The sequence below is a fragment of the Notolabrus celidotus genome, chromosome 13, assembly GCF_009762535.1.
Source record: "Notolabrus celidotus isolate fNotCel1 chromosome 13, fNotCel1.pri, whole genome shotgun sequence".
NCBI classification, from domain to species: Eukaryota; Metazoa; Chordata; class Actinopteri; order Labriformes; family Labridae; genus Notolabrus; species Notolabrus celidotus.
The window spans coordinates 13,290,317-13,315,860 of record NC_048284.1 but is presented as its reverse complement, the minus strand read 5'-3'; the positions used below and the strand labels follow the sequence as shown (position 1 = coordinate 13,315,860).

At 42.4% G+C, this 25,544-nt stretch overlaps 1 protein-coding gene across 4 annotated transcripts in view; it reads right to left on the bottom strand.

The window, feature by feature from the left end:
* sash1a (SAM and SH3 domain containing 1a) overlaps nt 1-25,544 on the bottom strand; it is a 335,265-nt gene that overhangs the window by 194,888 nt on the left and 114,833 nt on the right. Inside the window, exon 1 of one of the 4 annotated variants that reach the window (XM_034699165.1) lies at nt 21,923-23,407. The exons of 1 other annotated variant lie outside the window; for it this stretch is intronic. In XM_034699165.1, the coding sequence (XP_034555056.1) occupies nt 21,923-22,426 (504 nt within the window). In that variant the 5' untranslated portion in view covers nt 22,427-23,407. Of the gene's footprint in view, nt 1-21,922; nt 23,408-25,544 lie in introns of those variants that run through there. 2 more of the 4 variants (XM_034699167.1, XM_034699166.1) reach the window with 2 other exon arrangements.

Sequence of the window (25,544 nt, the reverse complement as noted above, 5' to 3'; positions counted from 1 at the left end):
AAGGGGTTTTAACCAATCAGAATCAAGTATTTAACACAGCAGGGTGATCAGTAAGAAAGCAGGGCAATGATTACAAACAACAGTTGGTGCTAGTCCAATGTTAGTGGAGGTAATAACTGTTTTTCCAGCAATATTATGACATTTTAATGACATAATTATGTGAAGGGTATTTTAAATCAGCCAATATTCAAGTCTAAGTAAAAACGAAAATGTTATTGGGACATCTCTGCACCTCCTTATTCAGCCTGTAATACAGTCGCAAACTCCCAAAGAAAAAATGAACAATATGACACACTTGTCTTTCTGACAGCCCCCCAGCTTTGTTGATACTGAGCAGATTACATAAGATGAATCCAGAGACCCCATGTGGCCCCAGTAGGATACTAACTGGTACTGAGATGCATGTCTGCTTCCTCACGCAGCAGTCGCACTGATGTGCATCCAGTGTAAAGGCCTGTTTCACAGCAGGAATTACACGCTCGTGATGAGACAGCTGTAACAAAGCAGCCAGAACAAAAAACGTGTCGCTTCCTCTGAAGGGAGGAGTACAAGCGCTGCAGAGTGTTCGTGAGGAGAGGGGGGTGTTCATTCTTAGACTTAGAGATAACTTTTTTTTGATAAAGGAAGTGCTCAATTGGGCTTCAGTGAATTTAATTGAACCCAGTTTTGTTTCAAAGTTTTTGTCCTAGCAGCAGATGTCAGTGGATTTTACCGAAGCAGCAACGTCCTGATTGATGCCAATGCAGGAGTAGAAATAACGGCAGTTCCTCAAGTGTCCACTAGAGGCTGGCTGCAAAATCCAAATAATCCCCATTAATCCCATGCCCATTGTTTTTACAGCAAGAATTAACATGTTTAATGCCTGGTTCAAAAATGTTATTTTTGGATGTCATTCTGTTGTAAATTTAAGTTTAACTGAGTTAAGCTGAGCATTTCCAATATGGCAGCTGCCATTATTGGACTTCAAAACCCCCCCTTTCTTTTTTCTAGTATTGTATCCTTATTCTAATGCATGTATTTATTTACTGTTGAGTGTTGCTTTTATTATTGCTATGTTGTAAGGTGACCTTGGGTGTCCAGAAAGGTGCCAATAAATAAAATGAATTATTATTATTATTATTATTATTAATAAAACATCACTTCAAAAGCCAATTGCTGACATCACAGAGAAAACGTCCATGTTTTATTAGGGATGGGTACCGAATTCAGAACTTTTATAGGTACCAACCGAATTCCGTCTGTACTACCGAGTACCGATCAAACGGTACCTTGTTTCAGTACCTAAACGCATCCTTGTGACTGTGATGGAGTGGAAGAGTAGGTGATTTTCCATACTTTTGCCCTGTAATAAAGTTTGAGACTGATCGGGTGGACGTATCTGCTCTATGCTCTCTGCATCTGCGCAGGAGCACGCACACTCACCGCGAGGCAGAGCTGCAGGAGGATTCAGTTTAGACGGACTCTCTCGCTCAGTCTACCTGCCCTGTTTAAAACCGGTTCTGTGTGCGTGAATGCCCAACAAGTAAGTTGTGTGTCCTGTTTTTATAAAGAGACGGAGAACAGACTTTTTCCCGTCCGCAGGCATTCACGTGTGTTAATTGATAAACTCCCGAAAGAGCAATTAGACGCCATGAGCACGTGTCAGCTAATATATCTAATCACCTATATAATCCTGTTTCTGTTCATTTCATGTTAAATTAAATAAATATGTTAAATTTTAAAATTTTGAGATTTTATTATTAAACAAATTAACATTTATTACCACATAAACACACAAAAGTACCAAAAATTGGTACCGTTGAGTACTAGAACCGATTCCCAGGTACCATATCGGTTCAAATGTGAAAGGTACCCATCCATATGTTTTATACAGTCTATGGTTTTACTTTGGTGTTACTTTTTTAATTAACTTGAACAGCCGTGGGGGCCAGATCCATGTTCCAGATTCGGACCGTTTGGGGATACCTGTTCTACAGTGAATGTCCTGTTGAGCTTTTCCAAACACTATTTCCTACCGGCACTACCAGCTGCTTTCCACTTGAGCAGCCTTAGCCACCATTATGAAGACAAAGACAAAGAATGACAATAAAGCATGTCAATAAAATAAATAATTTCAGGCTAAGCAGTCAGACACACACCTCCCGAGTTACCACTTAATAACAACCGCACCTGAGAGCAAGGCAATACGGGAAACTCTCTCAATCTGTTCCCTTTAGATTGTGTAAACACCATCGCTCGTGTGACTAATATAAACAGTCACGTTTGCTTCGCCGAGGACGCACTACCATTTCACAACAAAAGCATCTTCCTTAGTAAAGCGCGTTCATTATCAATTTCCTGATTAGGATTACAGGAGAAGCCCCGTCCTAATCAACAATAAGAACACTTGAGCTCCGTCTGCCGTGTTGTTGATTTTGCAGAATAATGATGACGGAAACGGTGAGAGGCTTTGATTTCCAGACAAACATATTTAAGGAGAATAACAGAGTGTCTGCCCTTGCGTGTGTCTCCTGGAGAGAAGGGACGGGAATCCTTTGTTCTAGAGAACTATACAGATGGTAAAGGAAGCGATGGTTTGTTGAAGCGCGTGTGCAGGCGGCTTCGACTCAGAGGATGTTTAATGAAAGACGAGAGCAACACAATAACAACATATTTACAGACATGTCTTCCTCTCCTCGTCTCTGTATCATTTCCACACAAAGCCTCAACCTTATCCTTCATTCCAAGCAGAGTGTAAAATATGAATGACCGCTTTACATAACAATCGGTTGAAGCTCGGCTGTGGGATTCCTGCATGACAATGAAGACTGTCTCCGCATATAATCGCTGCCCTCAACTTCCACCGCAGCATTGTAGTCTACTGCCTTGAGACACATGAGTATGGCTGCAACTAGAGCTGGCAAAGCTCTGTCATCATCAGGGACATCTTAGCAAGATAATCTACTTCTCTGATTGGATGAAAGTGGTTTCACATGAGGATGAGAGTGTAAAGCGCAAGGTGCATTTTTCAGGATACAGAGAACAGTTCTAGAATTCACCCAGGTGAAGTAAGGGCACCACTTGCTTTGGTGGGAGGGCGGGTTCATGAGCTTGCATTCAAGTGTTCTCTGAATGGAGTGGACAGGGATCAGAGCTGCAGGGGCTAGTGGGAGAAGAAGCCCAGTCCTGCAGCCCATTGTCCTGAAATGACAGTGGTTTCTCATCTGCGGGGGGAAAAATGGACATTGACCAGGACAAAGGCTCATATCACAATGCCGCCTCCCTGAGAATTGCTCAATGCCAAGAGTTCCCATGCTGCTGGCCAAGGCACATAACTCCAAAGTGGTCCTGTTCTGTCACGTAGAGATTTGATGATCTTAAATCGTGCCTGAATTCCCAGTCTTGAAAAAGGTTTTGCATCTTTAAAGAGACAAATTCATGGAAGGCATTCAATTTGCATGCTAGCATTTACTCTCCCCATAGAAAAGTACTTTACTCAGTCACTATATCCTCAAGCGTCAGCTGTCAACCTTTCATGCTCTATGAACCAACCCATGATCTAATGCTTCCTGTATCAATTATTTAACTTTTTAGCTGCTTTGGTTCACACATAATGAGAGTAATCGCCTCCCAGTCAAGGCTGCAAACACAACCTTCCACATGCAAATGAAAACAGGTTATCATTAATTTATCATGTCTCTGGGTGTGATAGTGAGGTGCCTGGTTTAAAGAGTCTCAAATGAGGAGTGGCTCTAAAAAAAAAAGGAAACAGTCTGCAGACAGTCTTGCAGTCCAGCTCTGCCCTCTCTTTGTATCTATTTCTGTCTGTCGAAAACTTCCTCTTTGTCTGCCTGTCTGGCCCGCCGTCTGTCTTTATCTCCGTGCTTCTCGACAGCTCTGCCAGTCGGCCTGTCTGTTTGTATTCCAGTTTGTCTCCCCGCTTCCAGAGTAAGTGAGAATGAAGTGAAACTGGGTGATTATGTCTGTTGGAGCGGAAAAAAAATTCCTGAGGCATGACCCCCTCAAGCCCAGGCTTGGATGGCGAGCTGTCAGTCGGCCAGTTCATTGTTTAGCTTTTGTGTGTGACATCATCCCTGCGCTGCGCTGATCCACAGCATATAGGTGATTTGCCGGATTAACAACACTTCCTCTGAAACAAAAGGCCATGACTGCTGCATGCTTATCAGTCTGCTACTATGGGGCAGATTACAAGTCTGCCTCTATGCAGATGACACTGGAGTATTTCTCGTCACCCCTCAGGTGAAAGGACAAGTGTCAAGTTGAATTATGCAAAGCCACATCCTGCATTTGAGCTCTCTTTGCTCTCTGTTTTCCACTAAGTCTATAATTATTCCTTTTATAATAAACTAGAATATGCAAATGCTAAAAACAAGCTTCCATCGTAATATTTTTCCAAGCTCCCATGTGGAAATAAATATGGCTTTAGCATAATCCTCTTTAAACAAAGCTGGGTTTTAGGAATCTGTCACTTGACTAGTTACATAAACTAGTGCCTTTCAAGGAAAGTAACACCAGACCTGCTGTGATGCAGACAAGCTTTCAGAAGGCTGTGTTTACCAATGAGGGCAAATCTGATGATTTTAGTTTACTTTTGTAACATGAACTCTAAGAGTAAACTGATGTTAGACTGATCCAAGATCCTCCGGTGATGGCGCCAGGCCCCAAAGGGCAACCCTAGCATGTAGAAAAATAAACGTGGGACTGGAGAAGACACAGATTTATCTGAAAGACTCTCTCTTAGAGAGAATTCTCCAAGGCTATTACAGTAAACAGAGTTTGGTTTGGCAGAGCGCTGGTTTAAGGATCTGCTGACATGAAAATGGTGGTTTTGTGGTTCACCCGCTGCAGATGAAGCGGCACCAAGAGAGCACATCCCAGACGTTAACAAAGAGTGACCCTAAATGGCTACATGAGTGTCTTAAAATACACAAGTATCCATAAAAATGTAGCTTATACCCGAAGGGAAACATGCAGAGGGACCAGACTGTAGGAGTGGAATAAAAATTCCAAAGCAGCGTTTCTCTGGCATGTCTTTTTGCATTGCATCACGCCGTCTATTTTCTTTCACTCCGGACCCTTACATTCACACAAGAAAAAAACGATATTTCATACAAATCCTCAGTTTGTGCAGGATAATTCACTGTCTCAAGAGCTCCCTCACACTGTGTACTTGAGGTAAGCTTAGAACGTGTGAATTGAAGAATGTGTAGCAAGGTTAACCCAAACAAAAGCAAACTTGACCAGACTTTTCTCTGCAGAGGCCGCAGGACTCCGACCCCCCTCCCCCCCTCCCCCCGAAGCTGTAATGATGTGGGATTCAGGTTTTGGGACAGCGTCAGCAGTCACAGCGGAGTCCTCATTCATCACCACATGTAACAAAAGGGTAAGCGATTAACGTTTAATGAATAGAACAATTAACTCCAACAGGTAGAGAGGTCAAAAAGCAGCAATTAGTTGGATGAACTTCAGCCTTCCATACTGAGAATGTCTAGATTGATCCACTAATGAACAGTGTGACTGGCTGGCTGCAGCACAACCTTCGTCAGCTTAACTTCCTCACTGAGAAAACCAGCTAACATTGGGACTATCTTTTATTCTGTACTGTATTGTGTTGAAATACATTTCCACAGCTCTGTATTCAGAGGAAATATGTGACCAACAGCCCCTAAGCATAGCAACTAGCACCTGTTGCAACTCAAACACTTCCCCAATTAGTACACACTCGATAGACTTTGGCACAATTCCACTACCACTCCCTTAGCTCTAGCCCTAGTTCTGTGACTGGAAAGTGGATAAGCCCCTCTCTTTTGGAATCATCTACCAGTCAGGCTCCAGGAGGCAGACACCCTCTCCACTTTTAAGTGTAGGCTTAAAACTTTCCTTTTTGATAAAGCTTATAGTTAGAGCTGGCTCAGGCTTGGACAAGCTCTTAGTTATGCTGCTATAGGCTTAAGGCTGATTTTTACTTCTGCGTTTAATCAACGGCGTGCCCTACGCCGGGGGTCCACGTAGCTCCCGTACCTACGCCGAGGCCTACGCACGTAGCTGACGTGCACCTCCTCCAAAATGTAACTCCCCGTAGAGCCGACGCAGACCAGCAGGCCCTGTGATTGGTCCGCTCAGCGGCATTGTCTTTCCCGCACGGCATTGTCTTTCCCGCATTTACAGCACTTCCAGCATCCCGGACATCAGCCGATATATAGTGCCAATCCATATGGCAGATCCATTCATCTCAGTTCAAAGCTTTCCTGTGTTTACAACAGCCATGTGCTTCTCCTACGTCATCAGCGCCAGCCGGTCTGTGCATTTTTGCCCGATGGAGCATGATGGAGGATAACTACAGGGACTCTGCAGTTTAGGTGCATGTCATGCTTCCTAACAACTTCGCCTGAAACTTGCAACACGTGCAGCGGTAATGTTTCGACGGATGGCAGTCACGCTGAAAAATATAATGGGAGCCCAAAGGAAGAAGTTTGCGTCAGCTGTACCCTACTGCAAAGAAGCAAGAAACCTTCTATTAATGGATTCAAAGTGTGAAAAAACAGACAGGTTATTGGATTTAATTGTTCAGGATCGTTGAAACTAAGGGATTCCAGCCTCTGGGTTAGCACTTGGAACCCAGGTCAGAAAAGCCTGAAGTTGCCAAAACATGATTCTATCCTCACATTAAGGAATAGAGATTGTTAAATCAATACCAGGACTGGATCGACTAGTATCGATATCGGCAGATACCAAAGCCCAGGTATCGATAGCAGTATCGGGACCTAACAAGTAGGATCGGTGCATCCCTACTTACAATCTGTAACCCTAGATAGTAACAAAAAATAAATAAAAGTCTTCAGTAAAACATTGAAGTAAAACAGTGGGAGTCTCCCACTCCATTTCTCATGTCCTAATGCGGTCAGTGCTTAAGTGCAATTACAATTCAAAGTCATCAGTGCTTGAGTCCAAGTCAAAGTCATGAGTCCTGAAAATCAGCAGCCTGTTGCACCAGCTGTGCGTAAGTAGCCTAGTTTGAATGTAATTTCTCATTTAGGATGGAGTTTACACTCTACTAACGGTTTTGGCGTTGCACCAGCTGAGATAGTTCCAACGTTAGCCTAAGTTACAACTTAATTCTTACACTTGGCTCCTAGTAGGTGTAAAGTCCTCTGTACAGTATATCAGCTGCCATGGAGCGTCGTTTTGAAAAGTGGGAGGATGAGGAGATACAGAGGGTCCTCCCAGCTATATGACGTCTGCAACGCTATATCCGCGAGAGATTACATCCTTTGGAAAAATATGATGACCAAGATTTGCCCTCCTGAGTATTAACATATGTTGTAGTTGATAATTTTACCACTCAATGTCACTTTTATTATACACACCGTAGATTACGGATTTAGACTGTAGTTATCATTACTGTAGTTTGTTTCAGCTGTTGGTCAGTTCTGAGACGATTAGGCACGAAAGATAACAATGCATCAACATTGGTGCTTTCCTCTGATTGGCTGCTGGAAGTGTATACGTCATATCTGCGACAATGTTTTGGTTAGTTTGGACGTTACTGTCTACTAGTAAAGATGAACCTTACGTCTCCGTGGTGAAACCAAACAAGACACAACTTAAGTTACAAACTAACTAGTTTCAACGTGTGGTTTAGGGAGGACTTTACACCCTAACTTAGGTCACAACTTATGCACAGCTGGTGCAACAGGACTCCAGTCAAACTAGAGTTTGAGTCCTGGACTTGAGTACTACAACTCTGATGTTCAGAATGAGCAAACAGTTAATTTAAGACAACTGAATCTGTGTTTGATATTTCTTCATTGATAACGACTAAAGTGGTTAATCAGTTATCAAATTGGTTGCAATTTAAATTGCTAAATTAAATAGTTACACTAATTTGTTTAGTTGGAGGAGGGCATGCGCTTGCTCAACAAATATTTGCCCACACATACTGACATTTGTGTTGAAATGTGCTGAAGCCTGTAAATGTTTTGTAAATGCTTTTAATATAACAAGCGGCAAACCACACAAGATAAAAGTTTACCTCCAAAGTGCTGCTGCTGCTTTAATAATGTGCAATATGTGTGTGAGTGTGTTTGCGTAGGTGTGTTTGAGGAATGTAGTAAGTGCAAGGTAATTAGAGTTCAGATTCAGGTATGTGGAGCCGCAGGGAGGCTGGAGCAAGAGACAGACAGACAGACAGACACACTCAGCAGGTTTAGTGTGGCTCAATCCCCCTGCCAGGCAAAGCCACTACAAAAGCACTCAGGTAGGGACACATCGACACTGGTGTGGTCTCAGTGATCAAAGCTTTCAGCGCAGCCCTGCCCTCATGCCTTGGAAATGGACCAATTAAGATAGGGAGGGGAGGAGGGGGGGTGGTTGAGAGTCGGCTGGTCGCGCTGCGTTCCATACACCAAGCTGGCAGCGGCTTCAGACAAGGTAATTATACACACTCACCCTGTCTGTCTCTCTAACACTCATACTCACTGCTATCATGCCTCACTCATCTCTCTACACCCCTGCATTATATCCCTTAAACACAGTCCAAGATAATATGGGCTGACATGAGCCAAACTGTAGCTACATGCAGGGCTCTGTCGCAGGTAGAGCACTTCGAACCCTCCCGAAAAGCTGTGCAGCGCTTTAAAGACAGCATCAGTGAAGCTGCAGGTAACATCAGTGAGACTCACAACCAGTGTCAGCCCTCATCTCTCTGATTTATGGAGCTTGTCAGAGCCCTGTGCAACGCAGGGAACACTGTTATGGTTCATTTTTAGCAGTATGATAGGAAAGCAAACGCTTTTCATCTGCTTTGAGCAGAGTGACTGGAATTTGCTTTGTGGAGGAGCAGAGTTTTTCAAAAGGAGCTAACGGAAATCCAGCTTTTTATATTTCTCATGCACACATAATGATAACAACTAGCTGGTAGCAATTCAATGGTATTGACTGATTGGCTGACTGGTGGAAAATTTATCTGCAAGCAATTTTTAAAATTGCTGTAAAGTTGAGCACATTTATTTCGCAAAAATGGAAAATGTTTGCTACTTTCAGCTTCTCAAATGTGAGGATTTTTAACATCTTTTAAATCATACCTCTGTAAATTGAGTAATTTAGGCGCTTGAGCCACTGATCAGACCTAAAGAGCAATCAAAATGATGCCCTTGACCCCAGTTTGTTAAACACAACACAAGACAGGTCTTGATTATGGAAATTGTCTTCAGTTGCAGGCCTATGGATAACAAAAGATTGCATTAAACCTGGAATAAATGGATGATTAATAAAGTTTGACCTTTATGGATTGATAATAATAATAATAATAATCTTTATTTATAGAGCACTTTACAAAAACTATGTTACAAAGTGCTTAACAATGCCTCAAGGACATGTGCAAAATAAAGAGCATTTTAAAAAAAGCCATACAGTCAGTGCAAGTGTTATCACTATTAAAAGAACATGAAATCATAAAAACATAAAAACCAAATAAAAGCAAAATAAAAGCAGGACACTGTGCAAGACACCTTGATCAAATAAAATCAGGAAATGCTCTCAGATAAAAGAACATTTTGAGCGATGATTTAAAAGCGAGCACAGAGTCCACCAACCTAATTTGAAACTGAAAACGCCTTGTCCCCCCTTGTTTTAAGACAAGTTTGTGGGACTGACAATAGGTCTTTGCCCAAGGATCGCAGATTGCGCACTGGAGTGTACGATGTTAAAAGGTCAGAGATAAAACCAGGGCCGAGGCCGTGCAGAGCTTTAAAAGTAACCAATAAAATCTTAAAATCAATTCTAAAACGTACTGGCAGCCAATGTGGTGAAGCTTAAACAGGCGTGATGTCGTATTTCCTGGTTCTAGATAAAAGCCTGGCAGCTGAGTTCTGTACTAAGATAATAAGAAACAACCAAATAAAATACCATAGCTATGCAGATGACACACATATTTACATCACCATATCACCAGGGGATTATAGTCCCATACAAACACTGAGTAAATGCATTGAACAAATCAATGACTGGACGAGCCAGAACTTTCTTCAGTTAAACAAAGAAAAAACTGAAATGATTGTTTTTGGAGCCAAGGAAGAAAGGTTAAAGTTTACTGCTCAGCTCCAATCTGCAATGATGAAATGTTCAAACCAAGCCAGAAACCTTTGTGTAGTCATAGACTCAGACCTTAATTTCAGCAGCCACATTAAGACAATTACAAAGTCAGCCTACTATCACCTTAAGAATATATCAAGGATTAAAGGACTTATGTCTCAGCAGGATGCAGAAAAACTGGTCCATGCATTTATCTTTAGCAGACTAGACTACTGTAACGGGGTCTTTACAGGACTCCCTAAAAAGTCCATCAGACGACTGCAGCTCATACAGAATGCTGCTGCTCGAGTCCTAACAAGGACCAAAAAAGTAGACCACATTACTCCAGTTCTTAGATCTCTACACTGGCTTCCTGTCTGTCAGAGAATAGACTTTAAAATCCTGCTGATGGTTTATAAAGCACTGAATGGTTTAGGCCCAAAATACATTGCTGATCTGCTACTACTTTATGAACCACCTCGACCTCTGAGGTCATCAGGTACTGGTCTGCTTTCAGTTCCTAGAGTCAGAACGAAACATGGTGAAGCAGCGTTTAGTCATTATGCACCATATATCTGGAACACACTCCCTGAAAGCTGTAGGTCTGCTCCAACTCTCACCTCTTTTAAATCAAAGACTAAGACTTTTTTATTTGCCACTGCCTTCCTATCTTAGATTATTTTAACCCACTTTAAATTAAAATTTTAATGTAATTTTTAATATATTTCTAATTTTCCTTTTCTTTTCTGTTTTATCATATTTGTCATTTTAATTATGTTCTTTTATGCCTGTCTGAATGTTTCCAATGCTTTTAATGTGTTAATGTAAAGCACATTGAGTTGCCCTCGTGTATGAAATGCGCTATACAAATAAAGCTGCCTTGCCTTGCCTTACTATCTGCAGTCTGTCCAGGGATTTTTGATTAAGACAGGTAAAAATGCTGTTACAGTAGTAGTCTAACTGAGTTGATATAAAAGCATGTAAAATCGTTTCAGTGTGTTTAAAAGTTAAAAAAGATTGTATTTTTGAAAGATTTCTAAGATGATAAAAACATGACTGTACGATTTTTTTGACGTGGTATCCAAAATTAGGTTGCTGTCGAACCAGATACCGAGGTTCCTTGCGACAGGTTTCATGTGATCCGGCTTGAGGCTTGATGCTACTGTTGCTGATCTGACCCTTTCAGCACAATGAATTACAGATTGCTGAAATACAATGTAAAGGTGAGCTCGTTAGCCAAACAGCTTAAAGACTGTTTGAAGTGTCTGCCATGTAATGCAGATGGTTTGGTCGTGAAAATGTTATCCCTCCATCTCCACAACTTTGGCACATTTGGCATGGGCCCATCCAGCCTGCAGACATATAGGAGTCAGATGTAATTAGCTTCTGTGGATAGCAGGTTGCACATGTCTACCTTAGGTAGAATTCATGCATACAGTGAGTGTGAAGCAATGTATGGTTGTTCAACTAACAAGTTGTGTTACTTTTATTATGGGAGAATTTAATGATCCCCTCTAGAGTAATCACTGAGAGCGCAGTAATGAGTGTGTGTGAGACAGAGATGTTCAGAGAGGGGAAACATGTGCTGATGTGTTGATTTGCAAAGTGTGTTTGCAATCTGGATCCTGACACAGGCAGATGCTCGAGCCTGCTCTCTTGTCACTCTCCATCCTGCTGGGGTGGCTTGATATCTTTATTTTCCACTGTTCAAAGAGGGCTACAGGGTCATTATTGTGTACATGTCCAGTAGCTATTTTCCAAGGTTTTTTTTGGGGGGGGGGGTTGTTCTGCACTAAGCTTTGGATAAAAGCAAACTGATGTTGGCGTGTTATTTATTTGCCAGTGCAGAGAGACAGCTGGTGAAGAATTGAGAATAAAACAAACATGTACGCAGCAGCAGCTGAACATCTAGCTGCTTTGTTCTTGATGAAGACAAGGACTCTGCGTTCTTTGCACAGAAACATAATATACATTCTTGAGTTTAAGGTAGTTTTGTGCATTTGCTATGTACTGAGAAGCCGTAAATGAAATGAATGATTTCCACTTCCACGCCACAACAAACAAACTCCTCATCTCATCTCATTTTTTTTACCTTCTTCTGTCAGACATACATAAAAATACTTACAGCTGGTTATTTTCTCATCGTTTAAAGTCATTTTCCTGTCTTTGTACTTGATCATTCAACTAGATTAGACAGCTAACAAGTTAAAGTTAGCAATAGCTCTGCTTGTAGAATGGAGCTAGCTTGATTTTTTAATGCAGGACTGCTTTATTCTGTGTTTTTATGGCCTTTTTATGGTTTTATCATTGATTTTGTATACTTTCTGTGGATAGGTTAGCTCCTAGATTAAATGTTAAGACTTGGTTTGTGAAGTGAATCATGAACCCTGATGTCTCAATTGCATACAATGACGCAGAAGAAAAAAAACAAATATGTAAATATCACAGATGAGATGTGATCAAACTGGAGGTCCTTGACTATTATGGATTAGCCCATGTTTGAAGATATAAACTAAGAGTATATAAGGATTTTATATCTCTAGAAATGAAACATAGAAATGAAACTAGTTTATTTTAAGGTGCTGCTTTAGCTTAGCGGTTAAAGAGTGCATTGTTGCTAGCTTGACCCCTGTCAGAGCAGAAGGCGTTCATCCCTCTGCATCCAAACTGTAAATGTATCAAGCATGTACGAAGACACCACTGGCTGATCCCACATAATGTCTCTTTTTGGTCTATTTATATAGTTAATGTAGATTTTATACAACGAATATCTTTATATATTTTTTTTTTTTAAAGTTATATTTTTGGGGCTTTTTGCCTTTATTGCATAGGACAGCTGAAGAGAGACAGGAAGTATGGGGAGTAGAGAGCAGGGGAAGACATGCAGGAAATGGTCGGGAATCAAGGCGGCGACCCCTGCGACAAGGACTGTAGCCTCTGTATGTGGGGTGCTTAGACCGCTAGGCCACCAGCGCCCCAGTTATAAACATATTTAGGGTGTTTTTTAACCTCTTTCTGTGTCTCCCTTTACGTTGCACGTCTCTCCAACAGCATCTATTACATTTCAGATTATGCAAATGAAGCGAGGATGTCATTTAGCAACTTTTAGGACAGCCAATAGCTACTTTCCTCACTGAGGAGTTGGCAACACTGCCTGCCCATGGCACAATGCTACATGTCATTCTCCCCTCTCTTCGCACATCTTTTCCCCATGTCTCTTCAGCTGTATTTTCCAATAAAGGCATAAAAAAGATAATTTCTCTTGTAAAACTTTGAGAACTCCTACTGACGTGTTTTCTATCAAGCCAACTTTTTTATCTTTCAGCAAAAAAAAACGCAATCTGTGACAAGCTCACACAGAGTGATCATACTTCTCTGAGTTAGTGTAACTCAAGTATTGATAATGCTGCCTGCAGTCGTTCCTGATGCATTTACTCTGTGTTCACGTAGACAGGCTGTCTGGAAGTGGCAGAAACCTTGGACCAGAATAGCTCTGATAATGTATCTGTCATGCATGTGTGTCATCAGGACCTGTTCCCCAGCACACTGTGGAAAATGTAATGGCTGCACTGACTGCCTGTGCAGCTTTATTTAAAGCAGTTACCATGACTGCATAACTTCAAGTGACACACATACCCTGTAGCTCGCATATGTTGTACAAATACAGTAATAATCCAAAAGGCTAAAAGGGAGTGACAGTTAAACCACTACTAGCATAAATCCAATTTTTAAAAATCAACTAAATGTACAGATTTTGAGATTATCTTGGCTCAACAACTACTGTCAACAATCAGGGAGGAAGCTCAATGAAGTCTGGCTGAACTGTGAATTTAAGTTCAGTGAAATGTCTTCCTTTCCTTAGAACCAAGTTCACATGTCTGCAGAACAGGCAGCCCAGGAGCCTGTTGATCATGTGAGAGACTGCACAGCAGGAGGGAGCTCTTCTCACCCTATCCTGCTGAAACGAGAGAGCCAGCTGCAAATACAGAATAAATGCTGCTTTCCCACATTTGCACATGCTCCCAGGAGATGGGTGGTCAAGTCTTTCCTGAGGACAGACGGACAGAAACTCAACAGATTACAAAAAGGGGAAACCCATGCTGTGAGTGGACATGTATGCGTAGTAAAGCACTTAAGGACCGACTTAACAGGACTTTTTCCTCAGGGTTTTTTTTGGACAAATAGCAGCAAAGATGTGCAAATTTTCTCATGATTTATTCCACACACTATTTCCTGCAGATGGGAAAGCGATCATGTGCATGTGAGACGATAAATGAAAGGTGAATTTATCATTGCTTAGCTGCTGGTGCACCCTTTGAGAAGCAGAACATTTAATTTCCTTGCTTAAGATAGCATCAAAGCTTTTTATTTGCTTTAACGAGTCCAAAGCAGGTTAAAGGTCATTGTGTCAGCCATCAGTTGCTGCCCTCCAAACAGATAAATACTGGTACTAATTTATGCTAACCACGGTGGTTTGAAAAGGCCCTTAAACACAAGCTGTTTACAAAGAGCCTCTAAGGAAGTGTATACGGGACTTTCTCCCTGGGATGGGAATGTGATCTATCCCCTTTGGTGCTCCATGTAACCCCGCTTCTCTACAAAGTAAACAGCAGCTCACTTTGCTAATTGACTTTCTCTGTCCTCTCAGGACAATAGAGGCTGGTCCTTGGCTTCTTTATGACTTCCCCTTTTTTTATGAGTCTATGCCTGATTATGCCTTTAAGGAGCCCTTAATAAAGACTAAGCAAACAGAGCCTTTCAGCAGGACACATGGAAAACTCGGAGGCTGTTGTGAAAGGATTTCTCCCTCCGCATGGCAAAATGCCAGCTCTATAGCATGGGACAAAGATGGAGAGGATATAAGCTGACAAACACTGGTGGGATGAAAAGCTCATGGAAAGCTCTCAGTGGAGGGTTACACCAAGGCGATGAAAAAGCTCTTGGTTTAGCCATATGAAGAAATGGAGGAAAAAGAGTGAGGAACTGTGCAATCAAACATATTTAAAACTAAGCCAAATTATTAATAACATATTAAGCATCTTGAAAGGCTTGAGGAATGGCTTTATGTCTTTCTTATCTAAAGTTACTCATCATTGTAGTTGTGCTTGTTGCAGCGGTCGAAGGTTCGACTCCCGGCCTCAACCATTTGCTGCATGTCTTCCCCCACTCTTTGCTTCCAACATTTCCTGTCTCTCTTCAGCTGTCCTATCCAATCAAAGGCTGTATGGCATTGTATGGTATGCTATGGTATAGAATGGTAAGTTATGATCATATGGTACAGTACCATATTGTATCGTATTGTATTGTAATGTACGGTTTTATATGTGATCACATTGTATTGTATCATATTGAATCCTATCATATCAAATCGTGTTTCTAAGACAGTGTATTCCTACCCAGCGGCAAACTCCGGTCTCAAACTATGAAGCCCATGCAGGAATGTTCATCGCGAATCCGCTTGAGGCCGGCTGCAGAAACACCGGAAACCATTTCGACACCAATTCAAGGAAGACTATCTTTGCAGCATTAATAAACATGTTTACAGCCTGGTTCAAAAAAACGCTTGGCTACAGTAGCTAATTTCTCCATCGGCACACACTGTACTGTTTTCCTAACGCAACGGTTCAGAAGATATTAAGATTACGAGTTTTTGCTTAAATAAGGACATGACTGACTTGACTCCCGGATGGGAACACATAGCTGTTGGCTAGGAGGCTCAAACTCCGCCACTTTATATCACACTCTGCCTGGTTGAGTCCTGCATTTCCAATATGGCTGCCGCCGTCGATTGGCTTCATAACAGCGCTCAGGAACAGATGGGTGACGTCACAGATACTACGTCCATATTTGATACAGTCTATGGTTATATCATATCATATGGTATAGTATGGTATTCTAATGGTCCTATGACATATTACATTGTATTGTGTCATAAATTATCACATTGTATTGTAACATATATCATCTCATATATCGTTTTATATTGCATCATATTGTATTGTATTGTATCATATCGTATCATATCATATACTGTATTGTATCTAAGTGTATCGTATCATTTTGTATCATACATCACAACATCAAGTTGTTTTGTAGTGTAGCATATCCCATCATAAGCACTGGTACAGTATCTCACACATGAAATGAATATGAAGAAAAGGAATAAACAAACATAACAGCAGAATGCATGGAGATCTGTGCTAATGCAATATTTTCAACGACATTCCAACTCTGCTTTTACCCGTGTTTTGCTTCAATTGGCATTCATCCTGTGTATTTACAGATTTCGTCTGACTGTATTGGCCTTGCAATAGAAAAGATATTATTCCAAATCAGGATTTTTTGCACTAGAGGTGTTTTACTGTCAAAACTGCACAAATTACTTGTCACACGAACTCTTGGCAGGTGCCCAGTCAGCCCTAAAGCTCTTTACAACCCTAGTGAGCCGACAGGGTCATCTTAAACAAAAACCTAATTTCCTGCCTGGCAAGAGTGCTGGGACATTAATCAAGATGAAAGGCCTGGAACAGGAAGTGAGGTGAGTGTTTGGCATGTTAGGTGATGAACTTCCTCTGTACAGAAAACTAATAATACAGTCAGTTAAAAAGCTGGCTTTCCTTCAGCTCTACCATCTAACAGATGCAACACCTCTGGGTGCATTTTTTACATTCTTGAGGCCCGTAAAGCTGCAGGCCCCTCATGATTCACACCTACCACATTTGATCAGCTGTTCAGTGGGAGTCAGAGAAAGACCGAGAACATCGCCCCTTGCCAAAATGTTGGTGGAGACAGTAGCTCCCCCACCCAGGCACCCACCAAACCCTTGTCCAGTTTATAAAAAACTAATTCGCAGATCTATTTACAAGCTTCGTCTCTCGGCATGACACCCAGTTTTTATCACCCACCCATCGGCACAATGCTGGACACTTGCCTTTGCAGCCGGTTTCAATGGACGGAAATTGGGAATGCAAAAACAGAGCAGCAGTGAAAGGACATGTGGCTCCATCAGCTTCCATACAAACAATGGAGATTCTCCCAGTGTTTAGCTTCCACTTCCTCCCCAAACGCAGAGCTAACAATGAGGCGCTATTATGACTGACTGTCTGCTGTTTCCAGCTCCGCTCTCTGGATGAGAACACATCTTCAGATTATGTGTGTGGCCCGGAGCAGAATCATTTAAAGTTAAAGTGGTATTTTTCGCTCTGATGAGATAAAAAAGTTTAGAATCCCTGGAAATCACTGTGGCAGAAAATGTGATAGGAAACAGAGGGAGAAATGGAATCTGTTATTTGACAGCTACAAAAGCTTTCAATTTCAACTTCGGCTTTGTGGTAGAAAAAGGGAAAAATGTGTATTCTTGGAAGGAGAAGACAAAGTACACAGAGATAAGCATAAAACAAAGTAAAGTACGTACAATATAAACGTCACAAGGATGGGAGCTTCATATAAAGGCAAGTGCAGAATAACCACTAAAACCCAGCAAAGAAAAGCTGTTGAAATGCAAGATCAGTCTATTAAACCCTAAAATCCACACAGAGGTCATCTCATGTTCATTAAACGTCCTTATTAACAACATCTCCAGCATAGAGACATATTTATTATTTTAACATACTTATTTAAAAATTAGATCTGATTGTTTTCTTCCAACATTTCTACTCTAAGTATAATCAGCAAACTATGAGAAATTTCAACCCTAAGTAAGGATGACTTTCACTGCACAAATTAAGTTCATTTAAAAACAAGCAGCACTGTTTTCTCAGCTTATACTGTCCCCCAATGAGAGATCTAGAAATGTGCAGCCCTTAGCACAAGTGTTTGTTTACATCCGAAGAAATAATACTCTCTTTCAGACAACGGGTCTCTGAGGCCCTGATAAGGATCATGGGTATTTATTACACCCAGCAGAGACCTTTCTGTGAGTTGTTTGATAATAATAACAATCCGGTTCACACCAGAGAGTATTTCTGAGTCTAAGTGTTGATATTAGCTACAGTTTCTGCATAATGACAAAGAGTAGAAACAAAGACAGTGACACAAAGACGAGCTGTCAGACCGCAGTTCATGAAAAACATTTGCACAGTGAGAGCACAGAGGACGGTTTAAACGTGGATGAGATCTTGGTTATACTATACAATGAACATCCCCTGAGACTGACATTGTGTGTCCTGTAATTGCCCCGACTCTGCCTCTCCGGTCGCAGTCTCTGCTGGGGGCTGACATCTCCTCTCAAAGGCAGAGAGAGAGGAGATATCTACAGACCAATCACAGCCTGAGTAAGTCAAACCTCCATCAGCTGGTCATAGCTCCATCTCTTACCCTCCTCTCACTCCTCCAGGGGAGGAGAGCACTGGGCTGCAGCCAATTCCAAACTACAGAGTTACACACACACACACACACACACACACACACACACACACACACACACACACACACACACACACACACACACACACACACACACACACACACACACACACACACACACACATATATAGGAGAGAGAGAGACAGAAAGACCTTGACCTGCTCATTCCCCTCCAATGCCTCAATGCCAGAGCTTTGGCTCTAAATAAATACAGCCTTCAAAGGGAGGGATCGTTTAACCCTCTGGAACCAACACTTTGTTTCAGCCCTGGTTTCCACAGATAATCCCTCACAAATCCCAAATCTCTGTGGGATTCATAGTTAGCCAAAGTGGCTGAAATATGCAGACAGAGCTTACGAAACATGTGGAAATTGGAATAAAGGCTACTGTCAGTTTGGAAAGCTAATTTGGAAGCGAGAAAGTGCTGTATGGAGTGAATGATACAAAGGTCTGTAAATGACAGCGAGGATTCACTTAGTCATGACGCCGTCACTGCATGAACCGCATATTCTCAGGATCTGTTCACATTGGAACGGCGAGTACGGCTGTTATATCGTCGCCAACATAAAAATATGCTTACTCAAAGTCGATCCAGCTGATGCACGAGGCTGCAACCATAATTTCAGGTCTACATATTTGGTCCTTATGTTGGATCTTTACATCCTGGTACTACAAATTTGTTGGAATGGGATTTTAGGACCTACATGACTTGCCCTCTTGATCAGCTTGTTCTTAAAATCCCTCAGGCATCTACTGAACTTGGCAAATCTGCATTTTCCTTTGATGCCCCGGGCTCATGGAGTGCCGTCAAACAAACTCTAAAGATGAAAGCCCATCATGTAGAGTTTAGGACTTTGATTTCTAGAATCCGTGCTTCAAGTTTTAACTGTCAAACTTAACTTCTATCATTCTCCTGTGTCAGTGGTTGTTTACACTGATGTTGCTAGTTACGTGTCCTGCGTCTCTGACACATTCAAATCTAAAAGAGCGCCGTAAAAACGCTATCAGGCGTCCAAGAGATGCACCCTCGTAATGTTTGAAAATCCAATATAAACTTAAAACGACTTTTCAAAATATTTCCGTTTGTCACCCAACACTCAATGCCAAAGGCGTAGTTTTAGTTTTGACACTGGTGAGGACATAGCCTGTGTATCTGGCTGCAACAGAAAGGATGTTTTTGCATTCATTAGCAGTTCCCTAGGAGGGGGAACTATTTCCCTCTGGTGACTTACACTTTTTTGTTGAAATAGCTTCTAATGTCCATATTTCTTTTCTTGCCTGCCGACATCTTCAGACATGAGTGCACCGTCAACACTAGCGAAACCTGCAAGCGAAACAGCCTACAGGGAGCTAAGCCAATCAAAAAGTATTTGGGAGGCCGTGCCAAAGTGTGAAAGGATTTTACCTTTTGTGTGCTGCATGAAGCACATTTTCTTTCCCTTCAACCTTAATATTGGTGGGGACATTTCAGCCATCGTTTGAGATTGCTAGGGACACATTCATACAGTCCATACACAATTCTATGCCATTGCTCGATGCACATTTTGAGGACATGGAGTGTATGAAACATGGTTGTAGTCTCTGTAACATCACCCATTAGAAGAGGTTGATGAAGCCCAAAGACAGTGCGGTCCATGTTGGGAATGCTGACCTCTCACTAACTCGAAACCAGCAAAGAGCTAAAGTAGAGGTCTGGGAAACAGCTACAATACACCAACATGTCAGTCAAATCAGCCGCACTCCTTTGTATGGTTACGTAGAAGATTTTGATATACAGACCAAGGCTGTAAACATGTTAAATTTTGGTGTAATATGGGCATTTTAAAACTGGTTCTAACAGGTTTTCTTTGGCTTTTAGAGACAGCCTCAAGTGGCCACTTAAGGAACTGTAGTTTTTTGGGCATTTACGCATTAACTTCATGTTTCAACACTTGAGGCACCCTCAAGCTTGGTTTGGGAGAATCATATGATCAACATATTTTCCCCACTTTCAGTCCTCGAGCTTCTTCAACTACTGTAAAGAGGGTAATCAAGAGGCTCTACATTACAAGTTTCTAATGATGATAGAATATTTTTGTAAGTGGGCCTTAAGGACTTGAAGTCAAAGTTAGATCCCTGAGAAGGAAAGTACATCAGAAACCAAGGTACTGCTGAGTTACCACAATGAGTCCCAGTACTCAAAACAAGCTTACAAACCAAGACTAGTTTGACATCAAACATATTTTACTAGTATCACTGGAAAGTGCACACATAGCACCTGATTGTTCATTCAGTTGTACACAAAACTGCATTTTGCAAAAAAAAACAAGATACAAAAGACAACCTCTGCTCCTCAGTGGCCTGCAGACCCGCCAATCACAAGCCTCCTTGTATGTAAACAGCAGTGATTCAGTGGAGCCCTCTCAGCTGGTGAGGCGTATGATTCAGACACTTCAGAAGGAAAGGTCACTATCAGTCCTGTGAAAACAAGAGGCCCTCACAGTCTGCCTCCTCACAGGACTGCAATCGCTCCCCAGCTGGGCGCTCCTCTTCATTTACTGCCCCTGCCTTTAACGGCCCGCTGCTCATTCATCACAGCAAAGAGCCGGGGCTTTATACGCTCGTGGGCCTTGTTGATCCACCCACGCTGAATGCCGAGGCGGGCCGCTGGACAGGTGAGGTCAGGGTAGATTAATAATCAGAGTGTAAATCTTTCTCACACACACCCCTGCAGGAAATCACAGCCGGGGTTTGAAAGGCTCCTCAGGATCTCCTCTGCGCTCTCTGCTTATCGATCTGCTGGAACTTCATCGCTATCATTCAATGAGACGGCGACCACTCACTAGTTCTCAAGACTGCAGCAGGGCTGGAGACATTAAGGGTTTGATGCTGGCCTTTACCTGAGCCTGAGGGGTTTATTACCTTTTGCTGGTGTCTGGCATGCACACAGAAGGGCTCATGTGGATTCTGAACGCTCAAAAACAAAGTACAGAACATCTTTGACTATTTTATGAACAGTATTGACAAAATTATCAGATATGATCCAGAAAAAACTGTCATCCCTATGATCTAACTTGACAGATTATTAAGCTTTTAAGCAAATACTAGATTACATCTCCAATAACTCTTGCTTTTGTTTAAGATGATGTCACACTGATAGAGGCAAAATATATTTGCATCGATCTGAGACATTTTGAGCACAATTTTTCTTGTTTTTATGCAGCTTTTCTTGAAAATATGCGCTGTTTTCATAATATTTCTAACACCAAAAGTGAGAATAATGTCTCATGGTTTACTTTCTTCACATGTGCAAAGGAATTCAGTTTAAACTATTCAAATGATAAAACTTCTTCAAACCTTCCCTAACCTGTCTGTCGGGATTATTTGGAGTGTAGGAGTTTAGTCATGACGCACAGTGTAGCGTGGTTTCATGTTTACACGCAGGACCTTTGCCAGGTGATGCTTTCTGTGTCATGTGACCTGCATCCATCAGGGTCCCACTTCTTACCTTATTAGAGTAGGGCGGCTTGGCGAGGTTGATGCCATCTCTGATGAGCTTATCCCTGATCATGATCTTCAGCTTCAACTTTGGATAAACCACCAGCTCCCTCCTGTTGCCCAGCGTCAGGTTCCTCTGCGCGCCCATGTACCCACCGTTACGCCCCACACGGTCACTGTTGGGCTCAGTCCAAGATTTGGACCCCCGCAGTCTGGACTCGTACTGGTCCATCATGTGGCTGGTGTAAATGTCAGCCGCGGGTGGCATGGGCTCCAGAGTGAAGTAGAGTCCGCTGGCTGTCTCCTGGGCTTCATCTTTGAGCCTCCTGACCGCGTCGTGGATCCTCTGCCGGTGGTGAGGGATGTACACGCCGATGGCATCCAGGTCCGGGTCTCCAATCTGTTTGCAAACCTCCAGATCGTCGTATCCATTATCCACGAAAGCCTCCACGTACTGGGAGAGCTGCAGGGTCTTCAGCCACTCGTAGACGATGACAGGTCCGTTGGTTGTCATTTTGGCTCTTATCAGATCGGCTATAACTCGGATAGGAGACACTGAAGTGATGCTTACGCTCCCATCCGGCGCCTAAGACGCATCATAAGGTTGATCATAGAAATGTGCGCTTTCACTGAGTGTTTGGGGAGTGAAGATGACTGAATTAAACAATATGTTGATCATCCATACCCAAGGTTTAGTTACAAATCCATCCTCAACAGTCCGCGTTGTTTTCAGCCATAAATACAGAGCTCTAAGTGATTTAAATTCTTAGCCTGGCACAGTCAGAATGAATGTAACACCTGTCAATATTTACAAATGAAAATCACTCCAGCTCCACTTGACAAATCCCAAATGTCATTCCAACGTCAAATTTACTCTCCCACGGTGACTCACCATGCGCAGTGATTATTCCTTTAACAGATAAGAGCGCAGTTGCCTCAAACTATTGTCATTCAAATAGCTGCTCGACCAGATTTTGTCCGTTACGCACGCCGTCTGCTGCGTCTTCAAAAAACGTTTTCACGGATTATTCTCCTTCCTTTAAAGTCCTTTGTATGGCCAAACGGCAGCGCAGTGATGAAATAAATCCACATGAATTGAAAAGGAGGCTTCCAAAATAACAGAAATCTGTGTGACAGAAACAAAAACAGTTCCGCGTCGGATCGCTCAGTCTACGCGTAGTCCGGTACTTTCTCCAGCCGGCACATCACCACACTGGAAGTGCAGCCAGGAGCCAACATGCTCAGCGCTGCTCCTCTGCCGTCCACGCCCCCCAAAATCTCACATTTAAAAATAGTGATGCGAGTCTCCTTTTTTTTTCTCCCCTTCTCTCAAACTTGTCACGCCGCCTCGGGTGCACGGACTGACTCACTGGGTTTCCATGGACTTGGACAAAGTTGCATCGGAGCAAGGGGCGCGCGTTAAGCCTAAAGCACAGTTCAAATTGATATCCCTGCAGCCGGTTTGTGTCACATTAGTATTCCCCTACGATGTTCTCTCTCTCTCTCTCTCTCTCTCTCTCTCTCTCTCTCTCTCTCTCTCTCTCTCTCTCTCCCGCTCTCTCTCTCACTCTCTCTCTCTCTCACTCTCACACACACTCTCTCACTCTCACACTCTATCTCTCTCTCTCTGACACTCTCTCTCTCTCACTCATTCAGCATTTCCACGCTGTGGTTTCTCAGGACGCACGAGCTCCCTCTATGTGTGATCCAGAGCACTGCAGAGATCTGGAGCTGATGTAATAGGCGAAAGTGAAGTACTACATGCATCTATTCATTATCTTTACGATCAGACATTTCAGGAAGACTCTTTTTGACTTCTGCAGACTCCAAATGTGTGTATCAAATTGCACCGCTGGATGCAATCATCATTAGTTTGAGTCAAACTGTCTGGCAAAAAACGATGGAGAGAGAGAGAGTAGCACAAGGAATCACACCGCCTGAATAAGACCTGTCCACTCAGTCCAAATGGATGCCAAGCCGGCGGGTGCTGATGCATGCTTTATCAAATGTGAGCTGACAGCTTGTTAGGGGTCAGTTTGATACAATCACTATCTCGGCTCGAGCCTGGAAGTGATTTGCCTCGGCCCATTATGACATGCGGCAGGGCAGGAGAACAAACACACCAGGCATGGAGAGGAGGGATAGGAGGAGTGGGAAAGCATATCAAACAGGCACCTTTTTTGGGGGGGGAGATGAGGTGTCAGGAACATGCCAAAAAAACTGCACATCAAGATGTCAGAGGGAGAGGTGTGTGGTGGTGTAGAGCCTTCATCATGCTCTCAGTCCAATCAGAGTTGACTTAGTTGACATTTTGTGTGATTTACCTGTCTGCTGATGTGAGTGTAATTATACAGACCTGCTGTATTGTCCCTCATCCTTTGTAAACACGCGTATAAAGTGGTTTGAGTGACATTAGCGAAGGAGGGTAAACGTGTATGGAGTGTGATATGAAGAGTTTGTTCTTAAATTGACGTGAATTCTATCCTGTATTTATCCTATTTATGCACAAATGTATCTTTCTTTTACACTTTAAAACTTCATGCTGTTGCTTTAAAACCAACAAAAACTACAAATCAGTAAGTATGTGAGAGGATTAAGAAACACCCTCAATCAAGCCTCATGTGCTTTGGATTAAAACTAACACTCTCCTGCCTTCAACATTGTTCTGGGTATAAACATGTCATTAGATCAGTTACAGGAGCAAGGGATTATGGGAGTAGGATGACAGATGGAACAAGGAGACTGCTGCTCTGTACGGTGGGTGGACTCGGGGAGTGTACCGGCGGTGCCAGGATCGCTGCGTTTCCACTCTGCTGCCCCAGGGCTGTGGAGAGCAACCAGCGTGTGCTGAGAGAGGCAAGGGTGGCAACCTAACAGGAGTGTCTGGCTGACTGTTTGTGTGTTAAACAATCATCCCCAATCAAGGCTGTCCTCAGAAATATGGTTGGTAGCACTGCAGGGGGGGGTCTGCTCTTTGATGACTGTGACTTTTAGGGAAAATCAGCTATATATATGCAGGTTTGTGAGATAAAACTTATAAAACATACACAGAATAAAACATTTCTATGCAGTGGTGTCCAACCTTTTAAGCATGGGATCATTTAAAGCTACTGTTAGGAACTTTTGGTGCCTCATGTGGACCAAGCTGTACATCTCATTCAACTGCTTCATAACAAACATGTCAGTTATCGTTAAACTTTGTGGCAAATATTAAAAAATACTGTAAAATTTGGAGTATGAGATGCATTTATAAACCACTGTCATTGTCATGTGAAAAGTGGGCTGCTTCCTAGACATTGGTGCGACCAACATACAAGTGCAAAATGAAGAGGTATTTTATTGTGTCACAATATTTTGCTTAGAAGATGCCGCAAGAAGAAGCAGGTAGCCACTCTCACTCATAGCGAGGCAGACGAGCATCACCAATTTATAGCAGTGTTTCTTGCTTATTATGTCATCATCATGTATTTAAAGAAAACAGTGGAATACTGTGAAGCAAACAAACCCTGTGGAGTGCTGGTTCATTAGAGTTAACTCATAAATTTAAAACAAGTGGCTAGTCGGGGTGGGTGGTGCAAGTCTTAGTTCAGCAAGTACGTACCTCACACCTAGTAACGACACTCTGGGCTGAG